Below are 26,680 nucleotides of genomic sequence, written 5' to 3' on the forward strand. Positions count from 1 at the left end.
TGTAGAGCTGGACAAAACCGGGAATGACATCAGTAATATGGAAAATCTGCTTATTGACAGTGATCCCAAACTTGCAAAATCCATTCTGGTTGTTATGGTGAGAGGCATCACTACATCTTTGAAGTATCCATTTTTTTCTGTCTGGCTACTGATGGAATAACTTCAGCGACTTTATACCCTCCAATATGGGAAACTGTGAGAATACTAACGATTGAATGCGGGTTGAAGCCATTGTTTATTACATGTGATGGGGCAACACCTAACAGGAAATTCTTAAAACTACATCATTGATGAAAATTTGCAGAATACTTTTGGACTTTAAACCCATATTCGCTTTCCCACCAGGAAACTGTATTTCATATCTGATGTCCCACACTTATTGAAAACAACAAGAAACTGTTTCTCAAATTCTGGAGCACATAATTTGGCACGAAATCTTTGGAAAAGTGGGAAATGCATTTCATGGACTCATATTATTCGCTTGTATGAAGATCATGTTGAAACACCATTATTTACCCTATGTCCCAAATTAACCAGACATCATGTACATTTATCATCATTTGCAAAGATGAAAGTAAACCTAGCTGCACAGGTACTCAGCAAAACAGTTGCAGATGCTTTGGAAGAACTTTATGGGGACCATGTGACAGAAACTGTGAAATGTATTAAGCCACATGAATCGTTTCTTCGACTGTCTTAACACTAGACATTTAGGGAGGCAAAGCGCTAAAGAGGAACCCAGACCTAGAACCATATAGGACACAAGATGACTCGAGATTTCACTATCTGACTGATGAGTTTCTACAATATTTCAATGACTGGGAAGTGGCAGTAATGAACAGGGCAGGACAATATACTCTACGTCAGCGAACAAATATGAAGCTGAGTCAACAGACATTGAATGGTCTCCATATCAGTGTGAACTCCATTGTAGAATGCACTAAGTTTCTTTTGCATGAAGGAGCAAGTTTTGTTTTGACCCACAGATTTAATCAAGATCCCCTTGAAGAACATTTCGCTCATTATAGACATAAAGGTGGATCATGAATCCGAACTGAAGTCTAATTCGTACTCTGTCCATTCACCCAACATTGCCGATAAATCGACATCGGATTCGTCCCAATACAGATAATCTGACATCGTGTTTGTTTGTATTTGGGTAGATATATAGCGATCGCAGTTGGTATATCACATAGATGAGTAAATCATCACTGCAAGTATAGAACATGTGACATGCACATACACATGACGTATCGCGTCGAGAAAATTTCTGACAGCTGCGTTATCCGGATGTTTTGGTAACTACGGAAAGCAATGCGCAAGCGCAAGATGGTCAAAGGTTAACCAATCGCGAGTCGCAGCCGGGGAACGTTATCACTCGCTATCAATGAACACGGTCAGCTTACGCTGCGCACATCGCCTAAGGCTTCCAATCCTGTGTATATACGTCTTTGCTATAATCTAATGAAACGATCACTTGGTGCTAAACGTCGTTACAGTAGTATATATCTATTTCTGTATGGTGGCAGTCAATACTTAAAAGTCTCAGTGATTCCAGAGTACAGGTTAAATTTGAAAGTCTCCCAGTCCAAATCACGTCTACATATGAGAATATGATACACAACACAGACATCAAAAGGTCAGAAACTCTACATTACTTCGGACAATGGACACTGGTAGGTGTGGGATAATTTGTTAACCCCGCCTGATAGTCTAACAAGATAAACTTGCTTACTTATACTTTGTAAACAAGACAAGACTTACTTCTTTGGTTAGTGTCTGGCAGTGGGTCGCTGGGCATGGCGGTGAAGTAGCGTTGTGGTTCTGTCTCCTCCTCCTCCTCTTCCATCACCTCCTTCCCCGACATACTTGAACACACACTGTCTGCTGTGTCCCCTATCTCCAGGTCCCAGTTCTCCTCAGGCTTGAAGTCACTATCTTTGTCACCTGAGTCGCCATTTGGTGACACCTGACACGGTGGGGACACCTGCTCCGGGTCACTAAAACTGTGCTCCACGGCACCAGAGCCCTTATCACTTAGCTGATGAAGATCGTCCGGCGACGTGGACTGACCGTCATTGTTGGTGTAATTCGTGGTGAGACTAAACTCCGCACTTGTACTCGTTTCCTGACTACTTGTGCTGGGTCCTACGGGACTGCTACTGCGACCCTCAGACCCAGACTCCTGAGGAGAGATGTCACTGTTGTCTTGGCAACTATGATACACAGAAGGGTCACTATGGCAACCATGGATAGCCATGGCCCGCATTTTATGATCTATTCCATCCACAGGGTCACTGATCCCCTCATCGATATCAGGGGAGTCACTTGTGGCATCATTGCACATGGAGGAGGGCTCGTCCTGTAGAGTGAGCTGCTGTCGACGCAGGAGACTCTGCTGGCTAGATTTGACGTAGTCTTTCACATCCTCTGTTGGTGCAGAAATAGAGGTTAGCGACATGATACATAGTTACATACATCCTTGATTTTCAAGAGTTCTGTATCCTAAGGATAAATGCAAATGACCCATTCACCATTTCAACTTTGGAGTTACTTGCGTGACATCATGCTATAAACAGCTGTCTAATCAAAGCACTGTTCTTTGACTATAACAAGTAGTGATATCACCAATACCCACTGTATCACATCACAAATACGACAAGGAGTGTCATCTGGCATAATTATCTTTATCTTCATACATTTATAACAGTGTCCTGATTGGACAAAATATGTTGAGGTTGTGTCACAGGAGCCAACTGCTCTGAATGTAGATACATGTCAAACTCACATTCAGATATGGGAATCGAGTAGGGTGTATTATGCATTAGTGAGATCAATTATGTGCTAAGATAGCAAAGGAAAGATGGACAAAGGCTACTGACTTGAATTCCGAAACAAAGTTTTGGTGGTGGTCCAGCATACTTACATTAGATACCAGTATATTTACAGAATTGGGATGCTGGGTAATAGTGGATGCATTATGAAGGCATGACACTGATCTTAATTTCCAAGCAGCCTCAGTATTGAAAAGATAAGAACTGGCGATAAATCTATGGAAACGTTTTTCTTTTCTGTCAAGTACTTAATCATTGAGGCTTTCTGTTTGTATTAGTCTCGGAAACACGAGTCTTTTTTTGAATATTTGGGTTAATATAATACTTGTATATACTGGTTAATGTATAAATTGAAAATCTGATCAAATAATATCGTTCTTGCTTAATACCTAAGAAAAGGTAAACAACAGAGGAAAGCCAATTCCAATAGAAATATGATTGTTAAATGGAAGCACTTCAGTACAATCAGAGAAGGTTTGTTGGTAGACTTGATAGATCATAAAACTGCTACCTTCTGGCCTTGGAATATTGGATATGAAACACCTAATTGTAATGACACCTATTTTATTTGGATCACTTTCAGTGGGTGAATTCACAAAGCTGCCAACAATATTCCAGGCAAATCTGAATCCAATCAAATCTGGACCAAACCCACAAGTCATTGATACTGGACAGTATGCAGGCAGATCGGGCATTGTTGCCACTGCATCTTGTTCCGACCAGATTCCATGACCTTTAAATGAGGCAGAATTTGTGGGGGCTTGTTATTTTGTCCTGATGGACAACCTGTGTCAGTAGCTGCTGGCTCCACAGTGTTGTTTCTGAATGTGCACCTGCTGCTTGTACTGACAGGTTTATGTTCCACTTACCTGGTGTGGGGATGGTGACGTTTATGCGAATTGTGTTCTGATGTCGGTCCAACAGCTGGTAGAATTTGGTCTTGAGGAATGGGGTGTACACATCTTCGTCATCCATTGGGTATTGGACGTACACCTGAACAACAAACACAGCAGTTCATTGCACCACATTACCACAGAGGTGAGGGAGGTACAGCGCTCCACATCATGGAATCTCAGCTTAATGCTGGCTGGCTGGCTGAGTATGGTTTTACGCCGTTTTTTAGCAATATTCCAGCAATATCACGGCAGGGGACACCAGAAATGGGCTTCACAAGTTGTACCCATGTGGGGAATCGAACCCGGGCCTTCGGCGTGACGAGCGAACGCTTTAACCACTAGGCTACCCCACCGCCCCTCAGCTTAATGCAGACGGAAAGACTGAAGTGTGGCAGATGCATGTGTTCATTGCTGAAGATTCTGTTGCATTTGATTGGCCAACCAGGCAAGTATGTTTGCATTCATCTTTTATTTATGTGTATATCTTGCATTATATTATAATGTACATGTAAGGGAGCATCCATTTAATCCCTCCCCTCCTCCGTCCTTCTGTAGATGACCTCACAATGATTTGTCCCATCATTTTATGGATTTTGTCGTGAATTCTATAGGGTTTTACTGAAACTGGAAATGGTACAAAAGTACTGATGTTCCTTCTGTGACTCACTCACCTTATTACTTTTGAAAAAGCCTTCAGCTTTTAGCGTTTTGTTTGGCACTGTGAGAGGTCTAAGGTCATTGTGGAATCTTTCCAAGACACATGTCATCTCCGTGGACTCAAGTTCCAATGTCTGTCAAACCAGACAGACACATATAGGACACAGCAAATAAAGAATAAAGCATAAGAAAACAGAATATATTCATGAAACACACACATACATATGATTTTCAGTGAGTAGAAGCATGTTTTTCTTAATGCCCCATCTGTGATATTTCACCATCACTATAAACTAACAAATTGTAACTGGGATATAATAGCACTAATTTCATCTTCAGAGAATGCCATAGAGAGAAAGTGTAAAGTATCTGACCTGTGTGACGAGGTTCTTGAACTCGCTGACCGTTTGGACATGGTAGGCGCGCACACTGACCGGAGAGTGGATCTCTCCCTTCTTGGTGTCCACAACATACACCTTCACTGTCACACCTTCAACACAGAAAACATCCAAACATTAACATCGGTTCATACACCTTCACTGTCACACCTTCAACACAGAAAACATCCAAACATTGACATCGGTTCATACACCTTCACTGTCACACCTTCAACACAGAAAACATCCAAACATTAACATCGGTTCATACACCTTCACTGTCACACCTTCAACACAGAAAACATCCAAACATTAACATCGGTTCATACACCTTCACTGTCACACCTTCAACACAGAAAACATCCAAACATTGACATCGGTTCATACACCTTCACTGTCACACCTTCAACACAGAAAACATCCAAACATTGACATCGGTTCATACACCTTCACTGTCACACCTTCAACACAGAAAACATCCAAACATTAACATCGGTTCATACACCTTCACTGTCACACCTTCAACACAGAAACATCCAAACATTAACATCGGTTCATACACCTTCACTGTCACACCTTCAACACACAACATCCAAACATTAACAGAAACAACACACGGTTCATACACCTTCACTGTCACACCTTCAACACAGATAAACATCCAAACATTAACATCAGGTTCATACACACAGAAGCTTCATAAGCAGACATGCATACACACTACACACCAGTGACATACTCACACCACACTTACACCCAGTGTATACACACACACACACATCAGTAAAATACCACACATACACACACCACTATACAACACACACACACCACACACAAGTAGAAATACCACATGCAGCAGAATAAACAACACACACATTGGCATACACACCAGTATAAACACCACACACATCAGCATACACACTACACACCAGTATAAATACCACACACCACATATACACACCAGTATAAATACCAACACCACAGTATCACACACCACACCAGTATAAATACACACCAGTATAAATACCACACACCACTATACACACCAGTATCACACCACCACACACACCACTATACACACAAGTAGTATCAACACCACACACTACACCACTATAAACACAAGTATAAATACACACACCAGTATAAATACCACACACACACTATACACACAAGTATCACCAGTATACCACACACATCAGCACACACGTATACACAAGTATCAACACCACAAACATACACACAAGTATAGACACCACACACTTGTATAAACACCACACTCAAGTATGCACACTACACACACCTGCATACACACAACCACACATGCCAACACACACACCAGCACACATACCTCCTGGCTTGTACTCTTGGAACTTCTGGTCAGGACGCTTGGTCTCCAGCAGGAGGTCGAAGTTGTAGCAGGACTTGACCCCTCCCAGCAGACAGCCCATGGAGCTGTCCTCCTCTCCATCAAATGACTTCTCCAGTGAGTCGGAGTACTCATCGTACTTCACCAGGCGGCAGTCCGACAGAGCTATTACATCCTCGATATCGAACGACTGGAGATAAATGTTTGGATGGTTGAGGTAGAGAACTAAACAGCAAGAAGGTGGTCTGACAGGTGATCTGACAGGTAACCAGTACAGGTAACCAGGACAGCAACCGTGGAGGCATACAACAAAGGATGTTTGTGTGACAAATGGTAGCCAACGGAAAGCCAAAAGATGAATATAAGTATGTAATTTTCTGACTAAAATTGATATTTTATACTTATCCTGACTCATGCTTTTTGCTTGTCTGCTTCTTCTTGCGAATGATAGTGGACGAAGGAGAGAGAGTGACAAGCATGTGCGATCAGGTGAAAAACAGCAAAGGGAGGCAACCTTGGGTGAGTGACTTACGTCCGCTTTTTTGAAGGGAGCTTCAAAAAGGGATTCAAGTGTTCCACTATCATTCGCAAGAGGGAGACAAGCAAAAAGTATGAGTCAGGAGAAGGAAAAATATAGTAGTTTTACATTGCACTATCTAATCTGAATAATTAGCAATCATCCTGTCATGGACCTTACAAGTTTGCCATAAAATGTTGACATATCTAAACGAGCAGTAGAGTAATTGTGTTTCATATTGAGTGGTGAAAATGTCATGTTATTGAAAAAACAACATAATATTGAGTTGTCTGTCTATTCAAGGTCCTATAATAACACAGTCATTGCCAGAATAGATGCCTTACTGTTTGCTGTTACATGTTGACAAATAAATAATCCCACAACATTTTTAGTGTGTGACATGACATATACCTTGTAGGCCATTTCCGTGGCTTGTTTCAGTGTCTTGTCCTTATGAACTTCAAACTTGGACTCCATCTTCTTCTTATTGCTTGGGTGGAAACAGTACAGCTTTATCTGGAACACATTCACAGTACATCAGGAACAAGACAGGTGGACTTAACCCCCCCGCCAGCCCCACCCCTCATCTTGCAGGTCTACTTACCAACCTACCCCCATCTTCACCTTGCAGGTGGACTAATCTATCTCTCTCACCTTGCAGGTGGACTTGTCTATCTCTCTCACCCCTTCACCTTGCAGGTGGACTAATCTATCTCTCTCACCCCTCACCTTGCAGGTGGACTAATCTATATCTCTCACCCCTCACCTTGCAGGTGGACTAATCTATGTCTCTCACCCCTCACCTTGCAGGTGGACTAATCTATCTCTCTCACCCCTCACCTTGCAGGTGGACTAATCTATCTCTCTCACCCCTCACCTTGCAGGTCTACTTGCCAACCTACTCCTATCCTCACCTTGCAGGTGGACTAATCTATCTCTCTCTCCATCACCTTGCCCTCAGCTTGCAGGTGGACTTGCCATCTCCCCCTACCCAAGTGGACTTGCCAACCTCACCTTGCAGGTGGACTAATCTATCTCTCTCACCCCTCACCTTGCAGGTGGACTTGTCTCCCTCCCCCTCACCTTGCAGGTGGACTAATCTATCTCTCACCCCTCACCTTGCAGGTGGACTTGCCAACCTACCCTCCTCACCTTGCAGGTGGACTAATCTATCTCTCTCACACCCTCACCTTGCAGGTGGACTAATCCAACTCCCCCATCCTCACCTTGCAGGTGGACTAGTCTATCTCTCTCACCCCTCACCTTGCAGGTGGACTAATCTATTCACCCCTCACCTTGCAGGTGGACTAATCTATCTCTCTCATCCCTCACCTTGCAGGTGGACTTGCCATCCTACTCCATCCTCACCTTGCAGGTGGACTACTCTGCCACCTTGCCTACCCCCAGCCTCCTCATCCTTGCAGGTAAACTAGTCTATCTTTACACCCCTCAACTTGCAAGTGGATTAATCTATCTCTCTCACCCCTCATCTTGCAGGTGGACTAATCTCTCTCTCTCACCCCTCACCTTGCAGGTGGACTAATCTACCTCTCTCACCCCTCAACTTGCAGGTGGACTAATCTATCTCTCTCACCCCTCACCTTGCAGGTCTACTTGCCAACCTACTCCCATCCTCACCTTGCAGGTGGACTAATCTACGTCTCTCATCCATCACCTTGCCTATCTACCCCTCACCTAGCCAGTAGACTTGCCTATCCCCCTCACCTTGCAAGTAGACTTGCCCATCTCCCACACCTTGCAGGTGGACTTGCCTATCACCCCTCACCTTGCAGGTAGACTTGCCCATCTCCCTCACCTTGCAGGTGGACTTGTCTATCTCCCTCACCTTGCAGGTGGACTTGCCTATCACCCCTCACCTTGCAGGTGGACTTGCCTATCTCCCCTCACCTTGCAGGTGGACTTGTCTATCTCCCTCACCTTACAGGTGGACTTGCCTATCACCCCTCACCTTGCAGGTGGACTTGTCTTTCTCCCCTCACCTTGCAGGTGGACTTGTCTATCTCCCTCACCTTACAGGTGGACTTGCCTATCACCCCTCACCTTGCAGGTAGACTTGTCTATCACCCCTCACCTTGCAGGTAGACTTGTCTATCTCCCTCTGTTTTCTCTCTGCCTCTTCCTGCTCCTGTTGTTTCTGCAGCGCCATCTTCAGGTGTTGTGGGAATTCATCTGGCACCATGCACTCTGTCAAGAGCAAGCAGAACAGTTAAATGGACACACGAGGCAACATCAATCATCAAAGTATTTGGAATGATCAGAAATACAATTTTATCCAATTTCAAGGTAAGGTACAGAATACAGTAAACTGTGGTTATGAGTGAAATGAAGGTCGTTAGTTGTATTTTTACTAAACTACACAGCATATGGCAGGGACTAACAAATTATATTTTGTTTTATCGGTCAGTTCGTTATAAATGTAGATTACTATTATATATACCAAGGTCTCTTTTACCCTTTCAATGAGACATCTACATGATACAAATTCTCACACCTGTATAAAAATCCCCATGAAAGAAGTCAAGTCTGTCTTCATGATTTCACTCCATATAAACCGATGTCGATAATTCATGGATAAAAAATGTAAACTGAACTGTAATTATTAGAAATCAGTTACAATCCATACCGGCATTTCTGAGCTTGTCAATCTGTCTGTACATGAGCATGTAGGCATTTGTAGAGCTACAACGGAACAGAGAACCATATATCATGCTAATATCATTCAGATTGTAGTCGAACAGGTGACAACCATGTTATATGATTACTGTTATATTTTAATTACAGTATCGGATATTAACTAACAGCTGTCAGTGATCAATAAATAGCTGTGTTGTTAAGGAATGAAGATTGCATGCATCCTGCTCAAAACGAACCATTATACATGAGTGAGTGAGTGAGTGTGTTCAGTTTTACGCCACACTCCGCAATATTCCAGCTATATGGCAGCGGTCTGTAAATAATCGAGTCTGGACCAGACAATCCAGTGATCAACAGCATAAGCATCGATCTGCGCAATTGGGAACTGATGACTTGTGTCAACCAAGTCAGCGAGCCTGACTACCTAATCCTGTTAGTCGCCTCTTACGACAAGCATGGGTTACTTGTTTGTTGCAAGACAATATTGTTTGCTTCAGTCTTACATGGTCATACGCTGGTGACTCCTCTTACCTAACTTGTTTGGCAGGTCCTTCACGGGTGCCATGAATACATGAATGATTGCTAATTCTTTAACGTCTAGCCAGCTATGCCAGGAAAAATGTTTGCATATTTCAAACACTGAACTTAACTCCAAGCAAGACGTACATGTAGCACAATATGTCATCAAACTCTAATCTGGTGCTATTTTGATCTGTAAGTTCCAATTGTACAATGAAGTAATGTTCTCTGATCAAGTTTCAGTTTCTCAATTTGTAAAATGCCTATACCAATAGCTGTAACAGCAAGCCAGACTGTACAAATGTGTAACATCTTCATTAACTGCATCAGATCAGCAACATCAAACACTACTCAATGTTTTATCCACAATAACTGAATAGAGTTGCTGTGCAGAGTTATGTCCCTTGGTCACACCAGAAAGCTATAATTGCAGGTTGGAAACCTTCCCATCCCAATTATATTTCCAGGCTTGCCAGATCCATACTTGAGCATTTGGGTATCACCAAGATGGCAAACATCTGAGATCTATGTCACTTCAAACATTCACCTACATTAATCTGGCATGAAATAACTGGAATACAGTGGCACTGAACCCAGCTGCCAGCTCTCTCACTCGCTGACTAGTGAGTTCAGTTTAACATGGCAATATTCCAGCTATATGATGGTGGCCTCTAAGTAATTGCCTCTGACCTGACCAGTGAAAGATTAGCAACAGGCAAGCTGGACCCAGTTTTCATTTGCCTATGATAACTGAAAGTGATGATTTTCAAAAGGAATATAACACATTACGAGGCAAGTATGAAACAAGAGGTCCATCACAACCATGTGATTATCTCAACCCAGAATCCCTGTATTCTGAGAGGTGTGAACTGAGAGAGTACCTTGCATAAGCAGAGGAATAGAAGCCCCTCCCCAGACTTGAACCTCCATAGGTCTTCCGGATATCATCATATGTTATCTGTAACAGGAGGAGCCACTCTATCAATACACATACATACAGGTCCATGTTGTTATGAAGGAAACATCTGACACAAACACTGGGCACTCAACAGCAATACAGGCAATACATTCACGTTTTGTCATCTCTGAAATTTTCATGAATCATTCATGTTTTTCAACAACCAAGCTTCCTGAAACATGACAAGCCTTCTTTGAAGCTTTGACGGATACTTAACTTCCATAAATATTATTTCATCTTTGCACAAATATCAAGAGCAAGTGGGATCTGTGAAGTGAGGTGTTTTGTGCTCAGTCAGCAATATTCCATGTAAATAGGCGCCCCCAAAACATATTGTGGCACCAGAAAGCATTAAGTGTATGGGACACAAAATAAGCCAAATCACACAACATGATCTGGTTCTACCGCCTTGCACAATGGACGTTGTGCTTATTCTGCTCCACAACTCTCATGAGAAACGGAGGCTAGTGGTAACTCACCCTTGTGACTTGCTGATCATTGAAACTATACCACTGACCATCCTTGAAAGACCTGTGAACAAAACAATATATTCACACCAGCAATATCTTTGAGAATTTTTAGAGAAAGGATTGTTATTCAATGTCATTTATACGGTATTCAACATAATGCTCGCAGTGATGTAGAAAGTTCACTGCATGAACAAAGGTATCGCTGCATGTATGGAAGCTAGAGGACATAAACTAATGTCTCATCACTCTATCAAAGTTGACGTGGTAGATATGTCAGACTAATTTGTCTTGTACAGAAACAGCTGAGGCCACTGATCTGACACCAGATACCTACATGTCATGATTGACATGAGACCATGCTACTAAAACAACCATGACCCAGACAATGTGCCACACAACCAGGTGCAACCAGAGCGCCAGCTACTGCCTCATGTGAGCGGACCCTGAGTCAGGATCGAGCCCTCGCTGTTCTGAACAGTGGCCTCTGGTCATGTCATTACATGTTGTTAGCCCACTTACTTGATATAACACATGTAATAGTGGCCTCCTGCGGCACCACAAAGTGAAAATCATTATCGAAAACAACTCATACTCATATGGGCCCTGGAAGAAAAACACAGGATTTGGTTGGTTGTTTAATATATAATTTTAACCCCCACAAACTGAAAATTGTCCGTCTATCTGTAAATAATTGAGTCAGGATCACACAATTCGGTGATTGACATATAACAACACCAGTCAAGTATTACATGCATAAGTTGCAGTGGAACCTATTTTAACCCCAAGGATCCAAAATGACAAGCATAGTCTGCAGTTGACCAATTATAACCCCATGGGTCCAAAATGACAAGCATAGTCTGCAGTTGACCAATTATAACCCCATGGGTCCAAAATGACAAGCATAGTCTGCAGTTGACCAATTATAACCCCATGGGTCCAGAATGACAAGCAGAAGTTGCAGGGCACCAATTACACCCCCAGTAGGACTAGTGAAAGCAGCTGTACTCCTCGGCTACAGACAGGAACTCACCTGACACACTGATTCCCTGGCATTCTTGTCATTGGTAGCAGCTTCACTGCTGAGGCTAGATGTGTCGCTGCTGGAGGAAGCCCCTGACAGCCCATTCTCCACCTCGATACCCTCGTCTATACCTGCACACACACCACATAGACATATGGATGAATATACTGTCATACAGGAAGCCCCTGACAGCCCGCTCTCCACCTCGATACCTTCATCTATACCTGCACACACACCACATAGACATATGGATGAATATACTGTCATACAGGAAGCCCCTGACAGCCCGTTCTCCACCTCGATACCCTCGTCTATACCTGCACACACACCACATAGACATATGGATGAATATACTGTCATACAGGAAGCCCCTGACAGCCCGCTCTCCATCTCGATACCCTCGTCTATACCTGCACACACACCACATAGACATATGGATGAATATACTGTCACACTTGTTTGCTGCCAGACAATATTGTTTGATTCAGTCTTACATGATCATACACTGGTGACTCCTCTTACCTAACTTTAATTTGACAGGTCTGTACCAATCCAGCATTAGAAACTGCTTGGCATTAATGAATTAAGATGAACTCAGAGAAGTTGTTACCATTTGTTTTGGAAATTATGGAGGAGCAGAAGGCCTTGGGCCACAATGACATTTAAATACTATGATCATCATGATGTAATGTAAAATGAAAGAGTTAAGATCTTCTTAGTTCAAAGATTGCTTTGTGGAGTGAGTGAGTTTGGATTTACGCCGGTTTTAGCATTATTCCAGAAATATCACGGTAGATGACACCAGAAATGGGCTTCACACATTGTACCAATGTGGGGAATCAAAACCTGATCTTCGGTGTGACGAGCGAACACTTTAACCACTAGGCTACCCCACTGCCCCCTGCTTTGAGGAACAACAGCCAGGAGGATATAGTCATAAAGTCTAAGGATCCCTTAAGATGTCATTTTTAACTCTAGGACTGTTATAAAATAAAAACCTTGTCTTTCATCTTCAATTCCAAACAGTGATCAGTAACAAGCTACAACCCAATAAAAAATGGTTTCGGAAGAGTCACAGAAATTATAAGAACCAATGAAACAAAACAGATTGTAGCATCCTCACTTAACCCTGGATACTCAGACAGAGACAAGAATGGCTACCTACCCTCATCACTGCTGTCTGTAGGACCATTACTAGTGACAGCGCTGGGTTTGGTAACCTTGTCAGCATCCTCCACCTTCTGCTCCTTGGTGGGAGACTCTGGGGTCACAAACCGGTTAAGGTTCAACACCTCTGCAAATGTCATCCTGGAAGTAGATAACCCCTTTAATAAAAGCTCCAACCATGGAATACACACTTGGCAAGTCAAGTTGGGGATGTATTTGGCAATATCTGGCATGCTGAGGGGGAGGGGAGGGGGGCGCATGGAGCTGTTCTGACCCCAGGCTAAGTTAACACAGACAGTCATAGCCTCATGTCTTATGATGTCAACTATTTCAATGTGATTAAATAAATGTTAAAAAAGCTACGGAATTTCAAACTTTTATGAACTTAAATTGATATATTTCACATCAAAAGATTTGTGGGCAAAATTTTGTTCATCATCTTAAATCACATAACCATTTCAGTTTGTAAACATTAACAACAAAGCAAGGCTGACCAGGTCCATTGGGAACAGGGATATTGGACTGTGCTGTCATGGTAACCAATGATGTCACAATGGTCTGCAAAGCACTGTGCAGCAATTTCACTTGACTTAGCAATTATGGCTCAAACTCACACTAGCAATATCTGAGTGGAAGCTATTCCTGGATGATATATAATATGGATAGAATGAAATTGGTTTGATGGTGCTTATATTACCAACTTGGAGAACCAATTAGAAATGGGTTGGAATGCTCAAACTCAGTTATCAATTTAGGCGTCGAGATGACAAACATGATCTGATGGTCAATGATACTCACCTGTCATTGAGTTTGATGCGGTGCATTGTTGCATAATCAAAGTCAAACCTTTTCAACTGTAGCGTTAGGAGGTAGGGAAATGACACAAACTTCAAACCCTAGAAAGAAAACATATCGTCTCAGTACAATGGCACCATATTACACATAATGTCAGGAGTTCTGGGGGGACGGACCACATTGTATAGGGCAGGAGGGGCCTGGATTTTACAAATATCAGGGTCCTGTTCGTCAGGGCTACAACTACTGTCAGCCAATGTTAAAGTATCGTAGTTGTGGGAGTCATAATCGACCATGACTCTGTATACTACACACTAGTCATTTCAACATTCATTTCAATATCAGTACTGAGGGTAATCTCTTTGGAGTGAATCATTGAATGACTTAAACTAATTCCTTATGAGACATGTATTAATAGTGATAGTTTAGAAATGATTACTGATTAAAACAGCATAGTGACATTATCATTCGTCATCAAGTACATGCATTGACCTATTTCTTACATTACTGCAGGAATCACATGATCTCCTGCCACCCTGTTGCACTAGCTCACCCAGTAGTCCATGGATAGACTGGGCTTCCACCCATTTCCATGTTGTTTTTCATGTCTAATGTCTGATGTTAAAATAGTCTTGTTTGGTTATAAATTACAACTTTGCAAGATATCAGTTGTTTTTTACTTGGATAAGGTATTCTGTACCTTCTTCACTTGCCTTAGTTTTAGATTAGTATACCATGTACAAATTTTCAGACATTTTCATATTGCAATGTTTTAAGAGGCAGAAATGTAGTTAACAATTAGTGACCCAAGAGAAATATAATACAGAAATTGAATAAGGAGAAATACCTTATGTGCATTGCACTTCTTGTTGCAACGTTCACAGAAATACTGATTGCTTCCATCCAGAATCTCAGGCTGAACAAAGGCATCTAATGCTTGTTCCTGGAATGAAATAAATGTTTACCCACATGTATTATCAGAAAGTAAGGTATATGTAGTGCTGGAGCAATAAATTGAATAATCACTCAAAACAAACCATGCTTGTTTCAGGGATTATCGATGGGCTCTGGAGACTAATTGATATTAATAAAAAATATAAAATGAAACATGAAAATGTAATTTTTTGAGTAAAATTGATATTTTATACTTATCCTGACTCATGCTTATTATGCTTGTCTCCTCCTTCTATGCGAATGATAGTGGAACACTTGAAATCCCTTGTAGTTCCCTTTAAAGCGGATGTAAAAGAACACTCACCCACGAGTTACCTCCCTTGCACACTTTCCCGCCAAAACAGTCATATGACTAACCATGCTTGTCACTCTCTCCGTAATATGCCCAACACCTGGATCTACCGTGATATCCGAAGTGTCATCTAGTGGGGAGGTTGGGAGGGCTTGACATCATGAGTCAGGATAAGTATAAAATATCAATTTTACTCAAAAAAATTACATATTTTTCCTTATCCTGACTCATGCTTATTATGCTTCCAGTATCCATCGGATAGGTGGTGGGTCATGCCACTTTTCCGGATTCATCGGCTGTCCTAGATACGTCCTGTATCTCCCCCCATGGGAACTAAAATACGGCACTTCCTGACGATCCTGTTCTTTCAACTTTCATATGTCAACTTGGGGGACCACTTCTTGTCAGACTTCTTTAAGACAAGTGAATCTACTAGATTCATGTGGATTTAGATATACTAGTCTTCCTCCCACTAGTTATCATCTAGCAACTCATGATATCTTCTTGTCATACAAGTTGCCACCCTTTCCATGTATGAGTATCTTCTATACAAGTACAGGGTCTAAATCCCTCATACTGGTCTATTCTTAGACATACGTATGGACTTTCAACCCAGACTCTTAGAGTGAAGGTTATGTGTAAGTCATGTGATAACAGGGGTGAGATTCTTAACTCAGCGCCTTTGTGGAACCGTTAATTGCTGTGCTACAATAAGTGGCCCAAATTGGTGAATGCCGGATACGTCTTCAGTAGCAATGTCTCTGAGGTAATGGTTGGCAAACACCGTATCCGACTTCCAAAAGCAGCCCTCCATTATAGATGAGATCGAGCAGTTTCCATGTAAAGCGAGTGTAGATGCCAGAGCTCTAACTTCATGTGGGTTGGATGCTTGTAGAGGTTGAAGTCCTGCTGCTTTGTAGGCCCTCAGTATAACGTCTCTCATCCATACTGATATTGTTGTTCTTGAGACCTCTGTAGATGTCTCTGTAGACAATGGGATGAAAAGGCGCTTAAATTTTCGTCTTCTTGTTTGCATCCGGTTCAAGTAAATTTTCAATGCTCTGACTGGACATAAGGATAAATCTTGCACGTCCTCCGGACCGAGAAACGTTGATAACGCTCGAATGTGGAACTGTCTATCTGGTTGACCAGGTAACTGGTTCTTTGCAACAAAATCCTATCTCAGTCCTAGATGTGCTGCAGCACGATGTCCTGTGTCGAATCTAGTTCGTCCAATATCCAACGCATGTATTTCCAACATTCGAGCTGCCGTGGCTAATGCGAGTAGAAATAGAGTTTTCTGAGTGAGTAACTCAAAAGTCGTTTGCTCTAAAGGCTCATAAGCATCACTGGTGAGATGTTGTAGTACTACATTGAGATCCCAAGCAGGTGCCTTAAATTTCTTTTTGCTGATCTTCCAGTTTAAAGGAGCGTAATAGAGTGAGTAGTTTTGGCACTTTGGTCAGCTTGATTCCTGTCTTCATTGTGATGACTGTACTGATCGCCGCCAGATATGTAGACAAGGTCGAACCTTTCAGTCTCCTCGTCTGTCGTAGGTGACACAAGTAATCCGCCACTTGAGGATGAGAAGCTTTCATTGCTGTGAAGCCTTTCTGCCGTGCGTAGAGTTCAAATCTCTGCCACTTGTTGTCATACAAGTTGCGAGTTGATCTGCGTAGAGCTAAAGTTACTACTTTTGCTGCTCTGGCGGAATATCCTCTTTTCTTCAAGCAAGTTTTGATACTGTCCATGCGTGAAGCTGAAACACTGACGAATTTCTGTGAGCTTGTTTGGTGTGCGGATGTACTAGTAGGTTTGGCCACTCTGGTAATTCCAGGGTTGGACTTCCGAGTTCTTGAATGAGGTCTGGAAACCATACTCTCACTGGCCAGTAGAGCGCGACCAAAATCAGTTGCAGGACTGTCGTCTGCTTGATTTTCTCGAGTACTTGAGGTAGTAGAGCTGTGGGCGGAAACGCGTATGCGTTTAGTCCTTCCCAAGGTATGTTCAGTGCGTCTACTGCCCATGCTTGCGGGTATGGTACTGGAGAGACGAATGTTTGTAACTGTTTGTTGAACCTTGTGGCAAACAGGTCCATGAGCGTGGATCCTAGTTCCTGTATGATGAGTTGAAATGCCTCTGGGTGGAGCATCCATTCTGTTGGGGATGGTTGCTGTGGACGAGATAGAGCATCTGCCAAGACATTCTTTGCTCCTGGGATATGGCACGCCTTTATCCAAATGTTTAGGCTGTCTACTAGTTCGAACAGTTGGAATATGAGCTGTAAGAGGCTTGGCGATCTTGTTGAGCCTTGTCTGTTGATGTAGTATGCCATTGTGGTGTTGTCCGTGTGAACTGTTAACATTCTGTTGACTAGAAGACTGGACCAATGTTGGAAGGCATTGATTAGAGCTTTCATTTCAATTGATTGATGTGCAGCTGTTGTTTCCTTCTCGACCACTTTCCTGCTGCTACCCTGTTTTCGAGGTGAGCTCCCCAACCTTGCAGAGACGCATCTACGTACAGATGTGTGTTGCAGACCAGCTCTTCTAAGTAGATTCCTCCACAAACATTCGATTTGTGAGTCCACCATAACAGGTACTGCTGTAGACTTTCTGGTAAGGTTATCAGTTCTGTACTGTTCAGGTGAGTATTCAGGAACCTCTGTAGTGGACGTAACTGTAGTCTTCCTCTGCAAGTTAGATCCTGCACTGAGGTAAGTAAACCCAGAAGACGTTGCCATGTTTGGAGCTTTAGCAGAGAGATGACTGCTTGCGGGATCATGGCTTGTATCTTGATCCAACGATCTTCTGGGACCATGATGCAATTGTCTGTGGTGATGAATCTTATTCCCAGAAACCCTTAGGTCCTGTTTCGGTTCCAACTCCGATTTCAACAGGTTCACTAACCATCCTAACTGTGTGAGCAGCCTGATGGTGAAGTCCAATTGTAGTTTGAGTTGATTGGCTTCTTGATGAGCTTGTATTCCATCGTCCAGGTAGAAGGCACTGCGTAGGCCTCGATGATGCAGAAAGGCGACAATGGGCTTGGTCACTCGTGTAAACAACCATGGGTCCGAAGATATTCCAAACGGCAGAACGCTCCACTGGAAGTGTCGACCTTTGAACAGGAATCGTAGATACTTTCTTGAGTCCTGATGTATAGGAATGTGCAGGTAAGCATCCTGAAGGTCTATGCTGGCCAAATAGTCTGCTGGACGAATTAGTTGTCGCCCAAGTTCCCACAACCATCCACCAGGGCGATGGAGGAGAGAGCGACAAGCATGGTTAGTCATATGACTGTTTTGGCGGGAAATTATGCAAGGGAGGTAACTCGTGGGTGAGTGTTCTTTTACATCTGCTTAAAAGGGAACTACAAGGGATTTCAAGTGTTCCACTATCATTCGCATAGGAGGAAGATACAAGCATAATAAGCATGAGTCAGGAGAAGGAAACATTTATACTTTAGTAAGTAGGTTTCTCAATGTTATATTTGTTATATAAAGACATGTATCTCGACTCATAAAACTGCAATGTAAACAACATACTTGCGTGTGTGTATCAACAGGAAGTATCCTTGATCATCCTGATGATGGTATCAATCTGGGCCTGGTTTGTTGGCACAATGTTATGATTGTGTCACATTACTGCCCACATTAGTTTTGTGGTGGGGCTTACGATTACAATCAAATGTTAATTACTGAGCTCCGATTATCGATCTGCATATTGCAAGTGATCACCAGCACTAGTAACATGAAACAAATATTAGTAGCACTACCCTAAGCATTATCTCTTCCAAGTGACACTTACCACACTTCCATGCACCTGGTTGGATCCAAATGGCCGGATAACAAGGGGAATGTCTAGGTAGGCGTCGGTGCGAGCACTCTCATAGCCACACTGAAATCAAGCACTTTGTCTATCACAGCATGCAGAGAAGGGTGCCCGAAACCAGTCATCGAACGAAGTGGGAAAGTCAAGAGTATGTTGTTCTAATGATCCTAATGTCAACAGCTACAGATACAGAGATATACCCAGATTCAAGTCCAAACAGAACTCCCATATTTTTACCACTGCTTTGACCAACAACAAATGTTGAAGTCCAACATGTAGATAATCTAGAACGGAGACAACGGTAAACAGTTCTATTGCAGTCAGTGAGACTGTTTCCTCATTCAATGGCAATACAATCAGTTTCAAATGTGCAACAATGCCACAAATCTGAATTTCTCAGAAATAAACTAACTACTAATATACTGCGCACTAGTTTTATTCAGCTCCATGTGTCCACACTTGACTTTGTTGGTAAGTTTTTGTTGGTCGGTAAAACTGAATCCAAAACAAAATTTCAGGCATGTGTCTTGTAACTATAAACTATATGCTGAATACTTCATGTTGACTGACTCACTTCAAGACATTTGACGTAGTCCTTGAGCTTGCCCTGGTAGAGCTGATTGATGAGGTGGGCCTGGTCTGTGTTCTTCCACGCATGTTCCAGGGCGTCAAACATCACTCGACACAGCTCCTGTACATCATGCTGCTGCCACACTGCAACATCAAACATGTTGAAACCTCAAACACAAGATCCATACACACCAAACCAGTCAAACCTCTGCACACATCAAACCAGTCAAACCTCTGCACACATGAAACCAGTCAAACCAGTCAAACTTCCGCACACATGAAACCAATCAAACCTCTGCACACATCAAACCAGTCAAAACTGCACACATCAAACCAGTCAAACCTCCGCACACATCAAACCAGTCAAACCTCTGCACACATGAAACCACCAGTCAAACCTCTGCACATATCAAACCAGTCAAACCTCTGCACACATCAAACCACCAGTCAAACCTCTGCACACATCAAACCAGTCAAACCTCTGCACACATCAAAAAACCAGTCAAACCTCTGCACACATCAAACCAGTCAAACTCTCTGCACATCAAACAATCAAAACTGCACACATCAAACCAGTCAAACCTCTGCACACATCAAACCAGTCAAACCTCCGCACATCAAACCAGTCAAACCTCTGCACACATCAAACCAGTCAAACCTCTGCACACATCAAACCAGTCAAACCTCTGCACACATCAAACCAGTCAAACCTCTGCACACATCAAACCAGTCAAACCTCTGCACAAACCAGTCAAACCACCAGTCAAACCTCTGCACACATCAAACCAGTCAAACCTCTGCACACATCAAACCAGTCAAACCTCTGCACACAAATCAAACATCACCAGTCAAACCTCTGCACACATCTGCAATCAAACCAGTCAAACCTCTGCACACATCAAACCAGTCAAACCTCTGCACACATCAAACCAGTCAAACCTCTGCACACATCAAACCAGTCAAACCTCTGCACACATGAATCAACCAGTCAAACCTCTGCACACATCAAACCAGTCAAACCTCTGCACACATCAAACCAGTCAAACCTCTGCACACATCAAACCAGTCAAACATCTCTGTAACACACATCAAACCAGTCAAACCTCTGCACATCAAACCAGTCAAACCTCTGCACACATCAAACCAGTCAAACCTCGCGACACATCAAAGCAATCACTCTGCACACATCAAACCAGTCAAACCTCCACACATCAAACCAGTCAAACCTCTGTACACATCAAATCCAGTCAAACCCTCTGCACACATCAAGCCAGTCAAACCTCTGCACACATCAAACCAGTCAAACCTCTGCACATATCAAACCAGTCAAACCTCCGCACACATCAAACCAGTCAAACCTCTGCACACATCAAACCAGTCAAACCTCTGCACACACCAAACCAGTCAAACCTCTGCACACATCAAACCAGTCAAACCTCTGCACACATCAAACCAGTCAAACCTCTGCACACATCAAACCAGTCAAACCTCTGCACACATCAAACCAGTCAAACCTCTGCACACATCAAACCAGTCAAACCTCTGCACACATTTACCAGTCAAACCTCTGCACACATCAAACCAGTCAAACCTCTGCACACATCAAACCAGGTCAAACCTCTGCACACATCAAACCAGTCAAACCTCTGCAAACATCCAAACCAGTCAAACCTCTGCACACATCAAACCAGTCAAACCTCTGCACACATCAAACCAGTCAAACCTCGCACACATCAAACCAGTCAAACCTCTGCACACATCAAACCAGTCAAACCTCTGCACACATCAAACCAGTCAAACCTCTGCACACAGATCAAGCTCACAGCCCACCATCAAACCAGTCCAAACATCCAAACCAGTCTGCAATCAAACCAGTCAAACCTCCGCACACATCAAACCTCTGCACACATCAAACCAGTCAAACCTCCGCACACATCAAACCAGTCAAACCTCCGCACACATCAAACAAGTCAAACCTCCGCACACATCAAACAAGTCAAACCTCTGCACACATCGAACCAGTCAAGTCTCTGCATATATCAAACCAGTCAAACCTTCATACACATCAAACCAGTCAAGTCTCTGCATATATCAAACCAGTCAAACCTCCGCACACATCAAACAGTGAAATTCCCACACACACTGACACAGTGAAATCTCCATACATTACATATCTACCACCATACACACCACTACTAACTAACCTTCACTGCTGTCCCAGCCAAAGCTGCGGGTCAGGTCAGTTGTCTCCACTGACTTCTTCTTACTTGTCTACAAAACAAAAATAGTCAGGTCAGCATTTAGTGATAGACTATGGATCATATCACTTGAAACAGTACAAGTAAGATTCCTGACGAGTTTCAGATGAAGTTAGATCTACATCACTAATATATCCATTCAAATGACCTGATCTAACATTTCAATCCGTGTCCAGTAGACCATTCAGACTAGCTGATTCATATCTCTAATGTCAGAGTTTCACAGAACATATTAGAAAGTTACAACAACAACAACAGCAAGCAAAAGGAATTTGAGTGAGTGAGTGAGTGAGTTTAATTTCACGCTGCTTTCAGCAATATTCCAGCAATATCACGGTGGGGGCCACCAGAAATATGTGGAATCAAACCCAGGTCTTCAGAGTGACGTGCGAACCTACACGCTACCCCACTGCCCGGTAGGAGCTGAAGGGCACTCTACCCGAGGAAAGCTACTGTTGGCAAGTTGTCATTACCTGCAGTTGTAGAAACAGATTCTGGAGCTGAAAGGGGATGCTCTTTGCAACTTCCTCATGTAAATGGAAACAAAATGACAGGCAAAAAAAACATTGCTTACACAGCCAATCAAAAGCATGGAATCACCTGCAATATAATTACTCAGTTATGACAGAGGCACAACAAAAGCCCTAGAAACTCTCAGGAGGGACCATTCCCCTACACGCTGTCACGTTCACGTTGCCTGACTTGCTACCTGTGCATAATGAACAGTACAACAGGAATATTTACTACCACAGAGAACTGTATCCTTACACGTCGATTTTGTTACCACAACACCTGAGGTGTGTGGAGGGTAAAGGTAGTGTTCTCACCTGTGTCAGATTTAATTAGAGATGAGGTGTACGAGTAGGAGGCGTCTGTGTGTGACGCGGAGGAGTAGTTGGTGTAGGTGTCGCCGCTTGTGTACGAAGTGCTGCTGGAGGCCTGACTCTCATAGCCAGATGTGGACGTCTCACTCTGATAAAATACACCCTAGGGTCATACATAGGTAGCTGATTCTTTGATGAGAGTCCTCCTTGGGGTACATATAAGCATTAAAATGTCCATTTATAATCCCTACGACAGTTATAACTATATCTTGAATAAAATATTTACAAAACAAAAACAACGTTTTTGTCTTGTCGACCACCCCTACGGAACCCAGAATGGACCCATCCACCAAGAACAGGTAACTCTAGGCGCTAACCTCGTACCTCACTTTCCATGCTGAAGAAACACAGACAGAATGTGGGGAGGTGGGTGGCAGTACCCCAAGGAGGACTCTCATCAAAGAATCAGCAACCCCATCAGGTTTGTTCGATTCTTTATCATGAGGGCGGTGGGGTAGCCTAGTGGTTAAAGCGTTGGCTCGTCACGCCAAAGACCCGGGTTCGATTCCCCACATGGGTACAATGTGTGAAGCCCATTTCTGGTGTCCCCCGCCGTGATGTTGCTGGAATATTGCTAAAAGCGGCGTAAAGCCAAAACTCAGTCAGTCAGTCTTTATCATGAGAGATCCAGCTTGGGGTACATATAAGAATAAGACAGACTCGTAAGGTCAAGAGTCCTGGGAGTGGCATTCTGTCTGATAAACTAAGCCCCCGACAAGTGGAATTTCCCAACTATAAAAAGAAGAAAGAACAGCTCACTTACCTGGCCACGTGACCTCTTCAGCCAATCAGGCAAGGGCGTGGTCCAGGGTCAGGGTTTATCTATTCTGCTCATATGCAAATGAAGCAGTGAAATACGCATGTAGTAAACGATAGTGCCCCACCCCCATCCTCGGTTTTATAACTACCTAGGGAGGAAGTGACATAAAATCCCATGAAACCACAGCCAAGCCTAGATTTCTAAGGAAAAAATGTGCAATATTGACATACGGGGACAACAAACCATCACCATAAAAACCCAACACCAAGTAAGGGTAAAAGGGAAGGAAAGTTGTCTGCAAACCTGCCACCAGTAAAATACAGATAAAATCGTAAGCTCAATCGGCTAGAGAGTTACGACTGCCCACTTGAGAGAACTGACTGACCAAACCGAGCAGGCTCACTGGAGTGTCTGTCAAGTTGATAATGCCGGATGAACGTACTCGGCCAGCTCCAAATAGCCGCGGAGCAGATCTCCTCAATAGGCAGAGCCGCAGCATAAGCCTTAGATGTGGCTACTGCTCTAACCGAATGAGCTTTTAACCCAGTAAGTGGTGTTAACCCTTTCTGTGTATGGCTCGTACAAAAGGCAGAGACAAGCCACCTAGATATGGTCTGCTTGTTCACCGGAAGACCAGCCTTACCTCCACTGTAACAGCAAAACAATTGGTTATCTCTCCGGATAGCCAATGTACGCTTGATATAAGCCTTGAGGGTCTTATGCACATCTAAGACGTGAGCGCGCCGAAGAGAGGTACCCAGTGGAGAAGGTTGAGTGAAAGCTGGAAGCTCAATAGGCGCCGTGACATGAAAGGTGCTGTCTCTCTTAGGACGGTAAGTATCCGGCAACCTAATGCTAACTCTGTCTTTATGGAAAACAGTTAGCTGGAGGCGGCCGACATTGCATGAATGTCGCCTACTCACCTGCCGGAGGTTACCGCCACAAGAAAAGCTGCCTTCCATGTCAACAGCTGGAAGGAAAGAGCCGACAGATCGTAAAAGAGAGGACCAGACAGCCAATCAAGGACAATTGACAAGTCCCACGGGGGACTGATCCATCAATCAGCCGGACGGATCCTGTCCACGCCTGCTAAAAACACTGCACAAGAGGGTGCTGCCCCAAGAGTGCAGTTGGTCACCTAACCAGCTTGGCTGTTAGTGCTCCTTGCACCTCTTTGGTCAGCTCAAAGCTGGTTTCCATGTAATTCTCAGGTTTCTGGCTCAGCTTCCTGTACTATTACCCTTTCGACCTGCTATCCCAGAACGAAGTGCCGCACCGAATGCCAGGATTCAGTGGCAATTCCTGCATCAGTTGCAGACACAATTCTGGCTTTGCGGAGGGATTCGACAAACGTTCAATATGAGGATGGATGGGCCTGTTATAAGCGCTGGTGTGTCGGCAGGGGGATTCTCAATCCATTTTCTGCAGATCAAGTCACGGTGCTTGAGTTCCTCCAGTCTCGAACAGTTCGAGGTTACTCAACGCCTATTTCAGCGTCTCATCCTCAGACAGCATGCCACACCACATCCGCAGTCACCGCCATGTTGCCTAGCAACAATCTGAGAAAATCTATCATGTGATGCGTGGTATTCCTGCTCAACTGCTGGCCTAACGCCCGGAGCAGCCAGTCGTCGAGGTACGGGTGACAAAACCTGCCCTCCGACTTAGCTGGGATTAACATGATTTTGGTGAACACCCTAGGTATCGCTGAGTGCAGTGTCTCCATCCTGAAAGACGGCACTTCTATCATTTTGTTCAGCCCTGTTAGATTGAGTATGGGTCTGAACCCTCTGTCCTTCTTGGTCACTATGAAATACGTGGAGTAAAATCCCTCGTTTTCGTGACCTTCCGGAACCACCTCGATGGCTGCCTTGTCCAGTAGACTCTGGACCTCGGCACGGAGAATGTCCACCTTATCCCACGAGGTGGGCACAGGAGTGTGACGCACCCCGGTGAATGGCACCAGACCTCGCTTCCACTGTGGCATATGGCCCCACAAGACATCGTAGACACGAATCATGACTATCCTTAGTGGGGATAGATGACTTGCACATAGCTCAGGTTTTAAACTGCAAAGGAGCGGCAAGTCTGACACAGGGAACATATAATTCTAACAACAATAATACGCATGGGCTATTAATTAATATAAATAAATATTAACCATACTAGCATATAGACTGTACTTAAATAAGAACTAGTGCATGCTAGCCCTACTCCATAACATGAAGCCCGTAAACAATATATATAACGTGAATACAACTATTTAGTGCAAATCACGTAATATAAATAATCTACCTGAAAAGAGATAAAATATCTGCAAATTCAGTAAGACAACACACAAACCTACACAAGAAAGCTACAGGCTAACCTGCAAAAGCAAGTGTGTATGTGCCTCCTGTCCGCCATCTTGACAAGCACATGGCAAGCCGACAGGGACTAAGACGCAAGTTACAACAAATGATGAATGAAAACTTTCAAAAACATTTATCAGTTATCGCCCATGCAAATAAGAAATAACCATACATACAGTAGATTTTTCTAAAGAACTCATCTTGAAATCGTAAGGGAAGAAATTCAACTTGTAACACAGGCTGATGGACAGCATGGAAAGAACGACAGCATGGAAAGTGAGGTACGAGGTTAGCACCTAGAGTTACCTGTTCTTGGCGGATTGGTCCATTCTGGGTTCCGTAGGGGTGGTCGAACAAGACAAAAACGTTTTTGTTTTGTAAATATTTTATTTAAATTATAGCTACAACTGTCATAGGGAATAAAAATGGAGGACATTTTAATGCTTATATGTACCCCAAGGAGGATCTCACATAAAAAAGAATCAGGCTGGTGAAACCACTTACTAATGCATTTTTTACTGTAATACACACCATTTTTATATCTGA

The 26,680-nt window shown here is 43.3% G+C and overlaps 1 protein-coding gene across 1 annotated transcript in view; it reads right to left on the reverse strand.

Moving 5' to 3' along the window:
* Positions 1 to 1,735: 1,735 nt before the first annotated feature.
* LOC124256384 (ubiquitin carboxyl-terminal hydrolase 47-like) overlaps positions 1,736 to 26,680 on the reverse strand; it is a 31,864-nt gene continuing 6,919 nt past the window's right edge. Inside the window, 21 exon segments of the mRNA XM_046690388.1 lie at positions 1,736 to 2,430; positions 3,704 to 3,827; positions 4,402 to 4,521; positions 4,762 to 4,877; positions 6,113 to 6,320; positions 7,059 to 7,163; positions 8,740 to 8,852; positions 9,292 to 9,347; positions 10,703 to 10,779; positions 11,259 to 11,310; positions 11,769 to 11,809; positions 11,811 to 11,852; positions 12,280 to 12,401; positions 13,436 to 13,578; positions 14,236 to 14,333; positions 15,080 to 15,175; positions 19,288 to 19,377; positions 19,886 to 20,025; positions 22,086 to 22,152; positions 22,613 to 22,666; positions 22,988 to 23,111. Of these exon segments, the coding sequence (XP_046546344.1) occupies positions 1,736 to 2,430; positions 3,704 to 3,827; positions 4,402 to 4,521; positions 4,762 to 4,877; positions 6,113 to 6,320; positions 7,059 to 7,163; positions 8,740 to 8,852; positions 9,292 to 9,347; positions 10,703 to 10,779; positions 11,259 to 11,310; positions 11,769 to 11,809; positions 11,811 to 11,852; positions 12,280 to 12,401; positions 13,436 to 13,578; positions 14,236 to 14,333; positions 15,080 to 15,175; positions 19,288 to 19,377; positions 19,886 to 20,025; positions 22,086 to 22,152; positions 22,613 to 22,666; positions 22,988 to 23,111 (2,683 nt within the window).

This window comes from Haliotis rubra, unplaced genomic scaffold (assembly GCF_003918875.1).
Source record: "Haliotis rubra isolate DU_JTF1 unplaced genomic scaffold, ASM391887v1 Scf626, whole genome shotgun sequence".
In the NCBI taxonomy this organism is placed as follows: Eukaryota; Metazoa; Mollusca; class Gastropoda; order Lepetellida; family Haliotidae; genus Haliotis; species Haliotis rubra.